The sequence below is a fragment of the Hyperoodon ampullatus genome (genome assembly GCF_949752795.1).
Source record: "Hyperoodon ampullatus genome assembly, chromosome: 14".
Taxonomy (NCBI): domain Eukaryota; kingdom Metazoa; phylum Chordata; class Mammalia; order Artiodactyla; family Ziphiidae; genus Hyperoodon; species Hyperoodon ampullatus.
Genome location: NC_136927.1, coordinates 65,262,973 through 65,278,073, shown reverse-complemented (window position 1 = coordinate 65,278,073; position 15,101 = coordinate 65,262,973). Strand labels below are relative to the sequence as shown.

Genomic DNA, 15,101 nt, shown 5'->3' with positions numbered 1-15,101 from the left:
TTTGTGCTGGCCTGGCTTCTCCTGCCTCATCAACCCATGCACAGCCAGGTACCTTGTTACCCGCAGTGGCTGTTCCATGTTCACACCAGAATTGGTATAGCGCAGTTGACTTCAGCATTGGCCTGCTTCCAAGACAGAAACATGAGAAAACTATCTTTCTCCAGCCTCAGCTCCTTTGGTGGGGAACACTACCCATTTCTCTCCAGGGGTCCTTCTGTGGTCTTATAGTGAGTAGATGTTCTCATCCTGAAACAGGAGGGACATTTGCTATGAATGATATTGCTACTGCTTGGGGAGCCTATACCCTTGGTGGGGGGAGCCCGAGGAACCAGAAGAAGGCTCTTTGTTCAGGGACCCTGATGCTCTGCTTGGACATTTGAGTTGTTGCTTACTGCTGCTCAGAGAGATTGACTCCTTTAGAATCAAGCATAATCATCTACGATTTCATCTTTTTTGTGGCTCCAAAGGCTACCTTTTCATATTGACTATAGACTGAACAGCAAGTTTCTTAGAAGGCTTGTCTCCTTTGTGTTCTTGTCCTTCTTTTCTTTTGACCTAATGGAGCCAGAAATATGTGTATGACTCTACCTATTATTGTACTAATTTATGTTTCTTTTTAAAAAATTGTTAATTTGCAAATTAGAGAAATAAAATCACCTTCCTCTATTTATTCTGTGACTTTATGAGAGGCTCAGGGAGAATTCCAAGCTGTACTTGGGAATCGTGGAGTAAGACTACCACTCCACTTGATTTCCATAGCTGAGTCTGCTTGCCTATCTCTTCAGTCAACAATTAGTTGCATGCCTCTCAGGTGCCTGACGTTATTCTGGATAAAATGGTTAACAGGACCAAAAAGGACCCTCATTGAGCTTTCATTCTAGTAGACAGAAAGTAAGAATTAGGGCTTCCCCGGTGGTGCAGTGGTTGAGAGTCCGCCTGCCGATGCAGGGGACACGGGTTCGTGCCCCGGTCCGGGAAGATCCCACATGCCGCGGAGCAGCTGGACCCGTGAGCCATGGCCGCTGAGCCTGTGCATCCGGAGCCTGTGCTCCGCAACGGGAGAGGCCACAACAGTGAGAGGCCCACGTACCGCAAAAAAAAAAAAAAAAAAAAATTCAGAAGAAAGTAAGAATTAAACAAAAAGGCTATTATAGATTGTGATGAGTGCTATGGCAGAAATAGAGTGGAAAGGGGAAGTAATGGAGAAAACCTACCATGCTGGGTGTACTAGGAAAGTTTTGCTAAGCAGGTGTTAATTAAGCAAAAACATGATTTCTAGCCATCGAAAGAGCTAGGGATGAGTGAGGAATAAGAAGGAACAGCAAGAGCAAAGGGCCTGAGGCATTAAAAAACATGGTGTGTTTTGAGAAACTGAGAGAAGGCCAAAATAGCCAGAGTAGAGTTTTTCCATTTGTGGGTCTGAAACCACAGGTGGGATGTTACCAGCACTAAAAAGGGTGAGAGAAAACGTGGCCAATGGAGAAAAGGGCACTATTCAAGTTCACGTCCCCTTGCCTATGTCTGACTTGTCACAAATCAAAACTAAATTGAGGGCTTCCCTGGTGGCGCAGTGGTTGAGAGTCCGCCTGCCGACGCAGGGGACACGGGTTCGTGCCCCGGTCCGGGAAGATCCCACGTGCCGCGGAGCGGCTGGGCCCGTGAGCCATGGCCGCTGAGCCTGCGCGTCCGGAGCCTGTGCTCCGCAACGGGAGAGGCCACAGCAGTGAGAGGCCCACATACCACAAAAACAAAAACAAAAAAAAAAACAACAACAACAAAAAAAACTAAATTGGGATCTTTTGGTCGGGACCCCACCAATTTTATTCGGGAATTCAGAGGAACTCAGGGTGGCTTTCGATCTGACCTGACCGGACATCTATGTCGTCTTGACCACCTGTTGTACCCTAGAGGAAAAGTCCCATATTTGGTCCCTAGGGTGGGCTTGGGCAGATGAAGCACATGCCTGCACCCCTGACAATGCCCATCCACCTGGGGCTGTCCCTGACACAAAAGGCATCCCTAGAGGGAAACAGGCCTCTGCCCTGTCCGCGAGGGACCTGAGGTTGCGCTCTAGACTGGGGCATCCCCCGAATAGAGGACCTCTTGAGGCGCCCTCTGTCTGACAGAGGCCTCCAGAGGCCCGGCCCATCACCCCAAGACCAGGAAGGGAAGCGGGTCTCGGGCCAACCCAGAGGGGGAAACTCACTGGTTTTGTGGCGACTCGTTTGAAGTACCTGGAGATGGTGGATCAGGATGGACGGTCGTCAAGGGAGGATGGAAAGGGAAAGGGGATCTCACAGCGTGCCTGGATTCGCCCCAACGAGCTGCCGCTGCCGACTGCACCAGCCGTTGGAAGTGAGGAGTCCCAAGGCTAGGGCCAAAGGACACTGCCACCCCATCGGGCAGGAATGGTCGCTCAGTATGGGACCGGGTTTTAGGTCTTCGGAAGAGTCGCCTCGGCCAGGACGCTTTAATCCCCGGTCTCCAGGGACCTCAGACCATAGGCAGTGTTGAAGATGCGAAAAGACCGTTTACAGAACGTACCCCTTAAGTCGACAGCGAGTCGGAGTCCCGTCCCGCAGGCCTTCACCTCCCGCCGAGGAGTAGCCCAGGCCGGGGAACTTCAATTGCCTGGAGTCAGTAGGCTGATCGCTACGTGGTGGAAGACGGATCGGAAAGGGCAGAGAGAGCACCCTACCCGCCACCAAAATGCCGAGGAGTGTGGCGATGAGGATGGCAACGCGGGTGGTAAAAGAATTTACTGAGCCAGGGACTTCCCTGGCAGTCCAGTGGTTAGGACTCCGCGCTTCCACTGCAGGGGGCAGGTGTTCGATCCCTGGTGGGGGAACTAAGACCCTGCATGGCGTGGTGCGGCATAAAAAAAAGAAAGAAAAAAAAGGAATTTACTGAGCCAGAAGTGAGGGTGCAAGTAGTTGTGGCACACAGGCTTAGCTGCTCCTCAGCATGTGGGATCTTCTCGGACCAGGGATCGAACCCGTGTCCCCTGCATTGGCGGGCGGATTCTTAACCAATGCCCCACCAGGGAAGTCCTGGATTGAAATTTTTAAATGCGAAAAAAAGAATCAGATTTTGGTTCTTCTGTCAGGGCATCATCAGTAGAACTAGGCACCATTTTGTGGTCCATTTAATCCTCAATACAATTCTGCGAGGTAGGCAGTATTTCCCTCCTTTCGCAGAGGCTCGAAGAAGTGAAGCAATTGCACGAAGCCCAACGCCAGATACTGTTCGGATTCCAACAAGCAGCTTCACTCCCTTAAGGCGGAGCTACCAAGCAAAAGTCGCCGAGCTCCTCTACCACAAACACGGGCAACTTCCGGGAGCTACCCGAGAACCTCCGCGCGCTTGCGCCGCCCCACCCCGCCCCGTGACGTCAACCATTCCATCCCGCCCTTTCTGGAACGCGGAGTTGCTGAGCGGGCCGGCGGCCATCTTGTGAAGCGGCGATAGAGGTGGTGGCTGCTCTGGGCTCCGGGAAGCCGTTCGGGCTGGGGCTACCGACCGCGGGGCGGAGGCACTCGCGCGGGGGGTAACTCGGGTCTGGGTTCGGGTGCCGCGCAGCTCTCCCCGGTAAGACTCCTGCAGCCCCGGAACGGGCGGGGCTGTGCGGGGCTCGAGCCGCCCCTTGGTGGCCCGGGGCGGGGCCTTCGGAGGCCTCGGAGCCCGTCGCAGCGAGCGCCCTACGCTGAAGGGTCGGGGCATGGCTGCGGGGGGCCTGGGGCGCCGCTTGTGCCTCTCGGTCCTGAGAGGTTGCAAGTAGGACACAAGAGAGGAGGAGCCTGCCTACCGAAGAGGGGACGAGGCCGTAGCGAGGACGCCCCCATGGTCTGAGAGGGAGGAGGCCAGAACTGGGTGGCCCAGCGGCCTGAGAACGAACGGGAACTGCAGTGAAAATACACTACATCCCGAATGAGCAAGATTCTCTGTGCCCCCACGTGGGGCAGAGGTTGTAACTGTATCCCGAAGTGAGGATGATAATCGTAGTGAGGACACTCCCTCCACCGGAAGTGGAAAGGAGGCCCGGGTGGCCTACCAGAAAAAGGGGACTACAGTCTGTACACACCTGAGGGGAGGGAGCTGTAGTCGGTGCTCTCCCGTGAGTGTAGGAAGGAAGTCGGAATTGGCCGCCTTCTTGGGCTGAAGGTGGAGGCGGTTGCAGTGAAACCCTTCCAAGGCCCAGCGTTGGGGCGGGGCTTACCCTCCGGGGTGTCGTTAATTTGAGAAGCCGGCCCCGGTAGCGTGGGGTGAGTCCGCCTCCCGGGCCTCTTGGTCCCCGAGTAGGGAGGGGGCTGCTAAGAGCATCACCTTTACGCGTCCCTTGGGAGAGAGCCTCCAGCGTCGAAGAAGGAGGAGGTCCAGTGGGATGTGGAGGCTGGGTGATTTTGATGGAGAGTGAACTGAGTTTCTCTTTTGAAGGCTGGAGGTGGTAGTTTGCGGCCACGTGAAGTGGGTGCGAGGGGCTTTGAGAATCTGCAGGTTAATGACGGGGATGGTCACTAGTGCAGGAGGCTTAGCTGCTAGATTGTAAGTGCATGGACTGTATGTGTGCTTCCAATGTGTGATTTATAGTGAAAAATTTGAGCTCCGATGAGGGTTACTCTCGGTTATTCAGCCCTGAACCTACCGAGAGTTGTATACTGAAAATAGGCTCCGTAAGAGAGGTTTCTGGACCCTAAAACCCTCCTTGACTCCGGATTCCCAGAGATGACCTAATGTAAATTGGGATAGTTGGCAGGAACCATTTTATATTATTTAAGACTAGGGTGATGCCAGTCAATATAAACTACTAACAAAAAAATGTGATTGCAGCTGAAGGTTTTGTTGAAGGAGAGACTTGTGACGAGTATTTCTTTTAGAGCTTCTTGCTTGATTGGTTGTAAATGGTATAATTTTTGTAAAATGCAGTACTAGCAACATGAATTGCCTTGGACTTTGTTGTCTAGTTTACATTGTTAATGCATTTCAGAGCCTTTGCAGTTGAAAAAAAAAATCCTAGAAGTCTGGACGTATAGACCGTTCCTGTTGGATTTTGTTTTTTAATTATAGAAATATAATACAAGACTGGTTGTATTTGTTTTTGAAATTTGGTAGTTTTGATAGCGTGGAGGATTCTGGATTTAGTGGAAGGAAATTGTGCTCAGGGATTTTCCAAGAGTATTAAAACAATTGGAAAGAACTGTTACAGGTGGTTGAAAAAATTTATGGTAATTAATATTTGAAGAAAATGTTTGGCGTGTTTATATAAAAGTTAAGGATGTGCTTAGTATTATTACTGGAAAAAAATGACGCAGGGAATGCATTTTTATCATTTATATGCTTGATTATATATTGATTATTTTCTTTATGGATTGTGATGCATAATTTCAATTTTTCTTATGTTCATATCTGTTAGGTGAAAAATGTGAAACTTTAGAAACCATTGTGGTAGTTACTTGGAACATACTGTTATGTGCTAATACCAGAAAACTTTAGGCTTCTTTCACTTTCTTTGACATACCAAATGACTTGATTTTTGCATGAGTTTGGGGGTTGTTGGTACAATTTGTAGATGTGAAACTTGATTTTGTGGGCCAGTGTGTTCCAGGTGCTGAAATCCACTGACAACGTTCATGCTGTTTTTATTCCATTTTGTAGATAGTCACTCCATCATTTCAGTTGAATATTTTCTTCTGTAGATGAGGTAGGAAGAACTTCTGTCAGTAACCGTTGCACAAAAGATGTTTTTAGATATCCCTCCCTAAAATGCAGGGACTGTCATCCATTTCTGTAATCTTCTGCCTGGCCCATAAGTGCTTGATGAATATTTGTGAATAAGTGAATATTGTTAAGTGTTTTAGGTCAACTAAGAAAAATCACTCAATCTTTAGTTTTATCAGATTTTACTACCACCACACATATACATTTTGGTTTGCATAGAGTTTAGTTCATTAAGTTTAAAGCCTTAAAACCAGTAGTGAGGGTGAATGTGGTTGGCTAGGTTAGAAAAAATATTGTTTCTTTGAAGTTTAAAGCAAGTAAGATAACGAACATTTCTGTTGGCATTTGGGGGGATTGAAAAATAACTTAATATTGTAGTGTTTTTGGCAAGAGAATAAATATCTTATTTAGAAATGTCTTTTGATTTGCTGCCTTTGAGTACTGACTGGAGGTTAATGGGAAAGTTGAGTAACATGCTATCAAAGGTTTATATCTCCCTCAGTGTCAGAAGAATTGTTTTATTAAGAATGGTCCCAGAACCTGAAATGTGTTCCATTTGGGGATGGGGACAAAAGTTGATGAAGCTGTGTTTTTTTCCATAATGCATACCATAATGTGATTATGCTGCTTGTAGCATTGTGCCCATTATGATTGGTTCTCTGTTGCTCATCTCTGTGGTGAACATTTGAAGGGTGATTTTTGTTTCTTTTGAATCTGAAGAACTTAGGTCTGCTGTACCCTGGTTCTTGTTGATCAAAGACTTACTATTGAACAAAGTTAAAATTCACTTTTGGATGTTTATTACCAAATGAAGAGTGGAAATGGTCAAGTTCTGATTTTCGCCTTGGCTTCCTGGTAAAGAGGATTGTTGTCAGACATTTTATCCTGCAATTCCAAGTTTTTGGAATGGCTAGTATTTAAGAAAATCTGTCTTGTCATAATAATATGCTAAACTTTTGTAGTAGCTATGTGTAATTTTGCATATATCTAGAATTTGTAAGAAAGCCACTATGTGGCTTAATTCTCAAGATGAAGTGCAAAATATACTAAAGCTTCTTGTCTTAGATCTTCTGAAATACATCAATGGATTTAATGGCAAATCAAGCCCATTTTCTCTTTCCGTTATGCTCTCTGAATAGGTAAAACATGTATTTTAGGTGTTTTGTTGCTTAGAATTGTTTCAGTCTTATCTTTCTAAAACTCACCAAAGTTTAAAGGTGACTGGAGTGAATTTTTAAAGGTCACTGGAGTGACTGGTATCCTACATTCAGTTGCTAGCTGACATTTAGAACGCAGGAATAAGTAGGTTCCTGGAAAATAGTGATATTTCTATTAAATTATTGTGCCCCTTTCAAAGTGAGGTGTTGAAAACAAGTATTTGAGTTCTCAATTTCTATTTGAAGGAAGAGCCATAACACCAAGAGTTGTGAAGTTCTGGCTGCTAGCCTGAGCTTTCTGTGTACTTTCCTTTGGCATGGGGTGAGATGTAGCTTCCCTGGTGCTGAAGTAGAAAAGATTAACAAATTTATGACTAAATTGATTTTGTACTTTATTTTATTATTTTTTTTGCGGTACGCGGGCCTCTCACTGCTGTGGCCGCTCCCGCCGCGGAGCGCAGGCTCCGGACGCGCAGGCCCAGCGGGCATGGCCCATGGGCCCAGCCGCTCCGCGGCCTGCGGGATCCTCCTGGACCGGGGCACGAACCCGTGTCCCCCGCATCGGCAGGCAGACCCTCAACCACTGCGCCACCAGGGAAGCCCTGATTTTGTACTGATTTTGTACTTTAAATTGAATGAGTTGAACTAGGGATTTGCTGAATTCAGCTGGGCCTTTCAGCTTTTCTCCTTGTTTAGTAATTTCTGGCAACCCTGTAAACATTTTAGGGAGTAGACCTAGAATGTTCTCTTTGGGCTTAACTGGCTGACCCCGAACTTGTTCCTCTCCAGTGGACATATGGTACCTTCTTGGATCTGGAAGGAAAGGGGCTGAGGAACCTGTTTCCCTTACCTTCAGGCCATGCGTCCTGGCCCCACACCAGACCTTTTGAATTGGAATCTTCAGTAGGAGTCATCACAAGTGTTTAACTAAAAAATTACCCTGATTCTGAGGCTCATAGAGTTAAACTTGTACATTTAGAAAAAAATATTGCAATAATTCATGCTCTTCCTTGTTGAGTGTAAACTTTATGTAAAATAAGCTTTTTTCTGTTTTACATTTCCCTTTGTGACCCGTTAGATAAACTACTAGATGTGGCTTGTTTTTAAATGAAGACTTAAAATTCTAGATTTAATTAGGATTGATTGTACAACATTTAAAAGATTAACACAATGCTCTGGGCTTCTGAAGGTGTTGTTTATGACATACAGCATAGCTTTTTGTGGCAAAACAATCTCACTGTTCTTTAGTAATTTGAGTGGTTGTCTAGGTGATGTTTAGCTTGTTCTTTAGAAGAAGTTTGGAGTAACGCTAAAACGTTTGAATATGTCTTTCTGGTGATGAATATTAAGCTCAATGGTGGTATCTTGATCTTGAAAGATAGTTAAAAATAAGCATCATCATTCTAAGTAGGTGTCTATGAGTAATCTTATACCTAACAGTGACAATTTTCTTTTACTCTTTTGAACATAGTTGTCTAATCATTTGGTCATATAAATTGCTTGTGAATTGTTCATAACTTCACTAGTTTGGGAGAAATTCCAGTGAAAGACGAGTGACCTGTTTTTACTTTGGAAGGACTCTTAATATGCCGGACTTTTTTTTTTTTTTTTTTTTTTACAAGTTTCTTGGAACCATTTTGGTGTTAGAAGAAAAAGCACTCTTCCTTAATATATTGAACTCTAGTGGTTTTAACCAGGAGTTAGTCCTTATAGGCCAGACCTTTCACTTCACTTATGTTTTTTTTGTTGTTCGATTGCTATTTTGGTGCAAAGGAAAATATGTTGAAAGAGTAATTGCAGTAATTTCCATGAATATCCTTGAATTGATGACTTAATTTGTCCAGGAACTGTTACTATGTGAACTTGTGCTTTTTCATCAAAAATTTGGTGGGAACCTGAGGAAATAGGTCGCCGTTGGACTTGTGTTATGGAATTTTCTGGACTGGTTTAATCATCAAGTGATTAAAGCAATTACCAGCTGTGAAGCTGATCTTTATGACTGTTTTAGTTTTCGATTGATTCTTTCTTGGGCTAATTTATGACACATTCTTGATGTATGTAAATATATAATGCTTTGAGAGAAAGCAATTTGAAAGCAATACCAAATAATAAACGTGTGGGATTTTGGTACATGTCTTTTTTTTTTTTTTTTTCCTAATACATTGTAATGATGTACTCCGGTGGTTTCAGACTCGCCCTTTAATATACAGTTCAGTGTGGCCTGTGCGTGTTTTGTGTTTCCTGCATTGATTTTTGCCTCCATTTATTCTCTATTGCAGTCTAAAAGTTGGTTTTAATTGGTTGCCCACAGGATTGACTTGGCCTCTACTTCTTGTTAAGAAAATACATCTCTTGTTTTATCAGGTAAGAGATTTTGAATAGAGGGTTTATTTTTATACAAAATAAATTGAGATAGCTTATTAAATAACATGAAAATATGTGTAATAACTAAATTGTGGTTTTTTGTTTGTAATAAGCTTATTTGAGGGATGGGAGAGGGGTGGACTGGGTGTCTTGAACAGTTGTTGCTTCCTTTGGGAGTCAGTTTTCTATGGATGCATTTCTCCTGCTGAATTCCTGATTATTAGGCAGTAAGTAGCTGTCTTTTTCCCTCAGTAGCATTCTAGACTACAAATATGGGTTCTTGTTATTGGTACGGTTTTTTAATATTCCTTTGCGGAATAGGTATAGAAAATGGGTCATGTTTTAGAGTACAAATTGACTTTAGGTGGAACCTTAGTGATTGGAATCTAACTTCTTGTTAAATAACTAAGGTAGGCTCAAGCAAGATAGGTTGAAATGACTCATCTGTCAAACAGGTACTTTGTAGCAGAATAGCATATCTTACTTCACGTTTTTCAGAACCTAAAAACTTTTCCTGTTTAGATGACTTTATGAATAAATCTTGTGCACTGCTTTGGTTTACTCGGCCCTTTTCTAGATGGTAATCTGGGCAGACTTTCAATATCATGTTTTCACATGTACCTTGTACAGACTTTCACTAAATCTCTTCCCTCAGCTGCAGATGGTTTGAAGACTTAATTGTGTATGTCACTTTAGCCCTGTGCTTAATTTTTGGGACCATATCAAATTTCCATTTTATTGTCCTAATGCAAACTAACATCTCTCTCTCTCTTTCTCAAGTTTTGGGGATCTAGATTACCCATGATGTTTCCCCCAGTTAGTGATTAAGTGATTTTTGAAGTTGAACGGAATGCTATCTCATCTTTGCGTACAGCCAATATTCTAGAGTTAGTAAGGAGTGAGATTTTGATTTAATGAATTGGAACCTTCTTGATGAACTTCTTAAAGACTGCTAAATAGTAAATAAGGGCAAAAGAATCTGTTGGTGTGACGTTTTTAGTATTAATTTTTCTTGTTGACGCTTGCAGACCAAAAATGGAAAGCTTCCCCCTGCCCCTTCCCAAATTTCTAATGTTTTATATGGTCTTGTTTTCTGTTTGCCAGTCCATCTTTCTGGATTAAGTTTGAAGGTGGCTTTTATTTTTGTGTATGTGTGTGTGAGAAAAGTATAAAAGCCAAACAATACATTTCTCTTTTGTGTGCAGCAATTGTAATATTGAGATACAGTTGCAGATGTTGTTGCCTTAAATTAGTATTCATGTAATATTTGACATTGAAAAACTGCTTTCATGGAGTTACAGAATTCTTAGTGCTTGGAGCAGGAATCTTTGCTCTTCTAATGTTCTCATTTGAGAAGTGATGAAACCAAAGCTCAAATAATTTATAATTTTCCTAAGATCACAGAGCCAGTTTAATATAGGTTTATATTTAAAAGTTGATTTTAAAAATGGCTTGGACAACACACTTTGTTGTTGACCATATAAATTTCAAATTAATATTTTTTTCAGTCGTAAGAGTTTGTTTTGGATTACTTTATACATGGCTGCCCTTCCATTTACTCTTAGAAACCATATGAATTGAAATACTGAAATTTTATTTAAGTCTGGGAGAAACTTTTCTTTTTTGATTATATCAAAATGGACATTATCTACAGAGATTAATGAGTACCCAGAAATTCCACAGGAGTTATGTTGGGTCACAACCACTGAATAAAGTTCGTACACTAGTTCAAAAATAAAAAATCCCTCTTTTTCATTATCAGCCCTCCCCTGTGGGATAAACAAGACTTTTTATTAAATGGAGGGCTTGAGAATGAATCTTTGGACCTGGGTTTTAATTAAAATAGCCATGGTGAATGGCACTGTAACCAGGTTCTACTTTTTGGAGTGATGACTACAGGTAACTAATATTTTGGCTGTTTTACTCAGCATTTCTTCTGGATACTTAGTATGTATTAACCTTATATGTAATACGTAATTCCATATGTCATTTTCTTTAATAAATAAAGCTCTTCCTTTAATAAATAAAGTGGTTTCATCCTAGGATGAAATATGAAATCAGTTCTCATTTGAGACTTGAATCTGCTTTAGTGTTAAGTATTATTTGAAATTCATTATTATTCCCGCTTTGTTTCTGTTGTTTTGAGATTAAGCCATATAAAATGATACCAGTAATTCTACAAAGTTGTCAAAAGTTTATAAGGAAGATGCTGAGCCAGTTTTAAATATTAACTTTGATATGTCCTTTGTATCTTTTCCCCTGTAGATTGTTAAACTTTGTTTCCTGATTTGACTTACACATTTCTTTTAAATCTTATTGAATAAGTAGTGGTCTGAATGATGATATAATTGGTGATTTTCTTGTCCTGTGGTTGTTTTTTTCCTGAAATTTTTGAGTCTTGGGGCTGAACTTCTAAGTGTTTTCAGAATTAATGCCTTTTGGATGTTGAAATTGGGTTTTACATTGTAAATGGCATATAATATTCAGTTTTTAGAATATCCAAATTTAAAAAACGACATTGCTTGTGATAGTTTGAGGGAATACTTGAGGGCCTAATACGGTAGATGGTCATTCTTGTAGCTGAAAACTTGGTGTGATAAACAGGAGTCTGACCTGGCCGTTGCCTTTTCTCATCTGCAGGTGTGTGTGGTTTCAGCGCAGCATGGCTGTGGTCATCCGTTTGCAAGGTCTCCCAATTGTGGCGGGGACCATGGACATTCGCCACTTCTTCTCTGGATTGACCATCCCTGATGGGGGCGTGCATATTGTAGGGGGTGAACTGGGTGAGGCTTTCATCGTTTTTGCCACTGATGAAGATGCAAGGCTTGGTATGATGCGCACAGGTGGTACAATTAAAGGGTCAAAAGTAACACTATTGTTGAGTAGTAAAACGGAAATGCAGAATATGATTGAACTGAGTCGTAGGCGTTTTGAAACTGCCAACTTAGATCTACCACCAGCAAATGCTAGTAGATCAGGACCTCCACCTAGTTCAGGAATGAGTGGCAGGGTAAACTTGCCTACAACAGTACCCAACTTTAATAATCCCTCACCCAGTGTAGTTACTGCCGCCACTTCTGTTCATGAAAGCAACAAAAACGTACAGACATTTTCCACAGCCAGCATAGGAACGGCTCCTCCAAATATGGGGGCCTCCTTTGGGAGCCCAACGTTTAGCTCAACCATTCCGAGCACAGCCTCTCCAATGAACACAGTCCCACCTCCACCAATTCCTCCAATCCCAGCGATGCCATCTTTGCCGCCAATGCCGTCCATTCCTCCAATACCAGTTCCTCCCCCGGTACCTACATTGCCTCCTGTGCCTCCTGTGCCCCCAATACCCCCAGTCCCTTCTGTGCCACCCATGACCCCACTGCCACCCATGTCAGGCATGCCACCCTTGAATCCGCCACCTGTGGCACCTCTACCTGCTGGAATGAATGGCTCTGGAGCACCTATGAATCTGAACAATAACCTGAACCCTGTGTTTCTGGGTCCATTGAATCCTGTTAACCCTATCCAGATGAACTCTCAAAGCAGTGTGAAACCACTTCCCATCAACCCTGATGATCTGTATGTCAGTGTGCATGGAATGCCCTTTTCTGCAATGGAAAATGATGTCAGAGATTTTTTCCGTGGGCTCCGTGTTGATGCCGTGCATTTGTTGAAAGATCATGTAGGTCGAAATAATGGGAATGGATTGGTTAAGTTTCTCTCCCCTCAAGATACATTTGAAGCTTTGAAGCGAAACAGAATGCTGATGATTCAACGCTATGTGGAAGTTAGTCCTGCCACAGAGAGACAGTGGGTAGCTGCTGGAGGCCATATCACTTTTAAGCAAAGTATAGGACCTTCTGGACAAGCCCATCCCCCTCCTCAGGCACTTCCCAGGTCAAAATCGCCCAGTGGGCAGAAAAGGTCAAGGTCAAGATCACCACACGAGGCTGGTTTTTGTGTTTACTTGAAAGGGCTACCCTTTGAAGCAGAAAACAAACATGTCATTGATTTTTTTAAAAAGTTGGATATTGTGGAAGATAGTATTTATATTGCTTATGGACCCAATGGGAAAGCAACGGGTGAAGGCTTCGTAGAGTTCAGGAATGAGGCTGACTATAAGGCTGCTCTGTGTCGTCATAAACAATACATGGGCAATCGCTTTATTCAAGTTCATCCAATTACCAAGAAAGGTATGCTAGAAAAGATAGATATGATTCGAAAAAGATTGCAGAACTTCAGCTATGACCAGAGGGAAATGATGTTAAATCCGGAGGGGGATGTCACCTCTGCCAAAGTCTGTGCGCATATAACAAATATTCCCTTCAGCATTACCAAGATGGATGTTCTCCAATTCCTAGAAGGAATCCCAGTGGATGAAAATGCTGTACATGTTCTTGTTGATAACAATGGGCAAGGTCTAGGACAGGCATTGGTTCAGTTTAAAAATGAAGATGATGCACGTAAGTCTGAACGCTTACACCGTAAAAAACTTAATGGGAGAGAAGCTTTTGTTCATGTAGTTACTCTAGAAGATATGAGAGAGATTGAGAAAAATCCTCCTGCCCAAGGAAAAAAGGGGTTAAAGATGCCTGTGCCAGGTAATCCCGCAGTTCCAGGAATTCCCAGTGTGGGAATGCCCAGTGCGGGAATGCCCAATTCGGGAATGCCCAATGCAGGAATGCCCGGTGCCGGAATGCCCGGTGTGGGAATGCCCGGTGCGGGAATGCCTAGTGCAGGAGGTGAAGAGCATGGCTTTTTGACTGTAGGATCTAAGGAGGCCAACAATGGGCCTCCATTTAACTTTCCTGGTAATTTTGGTGGGTCAAATGCCTTTGGACCACCACTCCCTCCTCCAGGATTAGGAGGGGCCTTTGGTGATGCTAGGCCTGGAATGCCTTCAGTTGGAAATAGTGGTTTGCCTGGTCTAGGACTGGATGTTCCAGGTTTTGGAGGTGGACCAAATAATTTAAGTGGACCAGGATTTGGAGGGGGCCCTCAGAATTTTGGAAATGGCCCTGGTAGCTTAGGTGGCCCCCCTGGCTTTGGAAGCGGCCCTCCTGGCCTTGGAAGTGCCCCTGGGCATTTGAGTGGGCCTCCAGCCTTTGGCCCTGGCCCTGGCCCAGGCCCAGGCCCAGTCCATGTTGGTGGTCCTCCTGGCTTTGGATCTAGTTCTGGAAAACCAGGACCAACAGTAATCAAAGTACAGAACATGCCCTTCACTGTGTCTATTGATGAGATTTTAGATTTCTTTTATGGCTATCAAGTGATCCCAGGCTCAGTGTGTTTAAAATACAATGAAAAAGGTATGCCCACAGGTGAAGCTATGGTGGCTTTCGAATCTCGGGATGAAGCCACAGCTGCTGTCATTGACTTAAATGACAGGCCTATTGGCTCTAGGAAAGTAAAACTCGTATTAGGGTAGCTGTTCACATCAGTTCTTCATAGGGTAGATATAGTCTTCATAGTGCTGTGATTAATGCATTCAGATTGTTTTTCTAGTGTTTCCAGGTTAGAGCCTGTGGATTGTTTCAATTGCATATAGATTGGTTTCCATAACATAGAGCATTGGTTGACTGTTTACAGAAGACTCACTACCAGGATAAACATTGCTGTATGTTACAGTAAAGCTGTCCGGAGAGAACACAAAAATGATTTTGGCATACTATTAGAGAAACCATTTGTAAAACTCAAATGACCACATAAAGCTTATCCAGGAGTCTAGATTGGTTTTGTTTTATACCATATGGGATGAAGAAAATAGAAATGTCAATAGATCTCATTGAGGGTGCTCTTGCCAGCTGCTGAAAAATAGAAGCTGACTACTCTTGGAATTTGGTTTAAAGCTGGACAGATTTGCTTTGTTATAGG

The 15,101-nt window shown here is 43.5% G+C and overlaps 1 protein-coding gene across 2 annotated transcripts; it reads left to right on the top strand.

The window, feature by feature from the left end:
- Positions 1-3,464: 3,464 nt before the first annotated feature.
- RBM12 (RNA binding motif protein 12) lies at positions 3,465-14,655 on the top strand (the record flags this gene model as incomplete). 2 transcript variants are annotated; one of them, XM_079718697.1, is made up of 3 exons in its annotated part: positions 3,465-3,588; positions 9,152-9,236; positions 11,877-14,655. In XM_079718697.1, the coding sequence occupies exon 3, from the start codon at positions 11,899-11,901 to the stop codon at positions 14,653-14,655; it is 2,757 nt and encodes a 918-aa protein (XP_079574823.1). In that variant the 5' UTR covers positions 3,465-3,588; positions 9,152-9,236; positions 11,877-11,898. The 2 variants fall into 2 exon arrangements, with proteins under 2 accessions (XP_079574823.1, XP_079574824.1); XM_079718698.1 differs by having other exon boundaries at positions 3,533-3,588; positions 9,184-9,236.
- Positions 14,656-15,101: the final 446 nt, after the last annotated feature.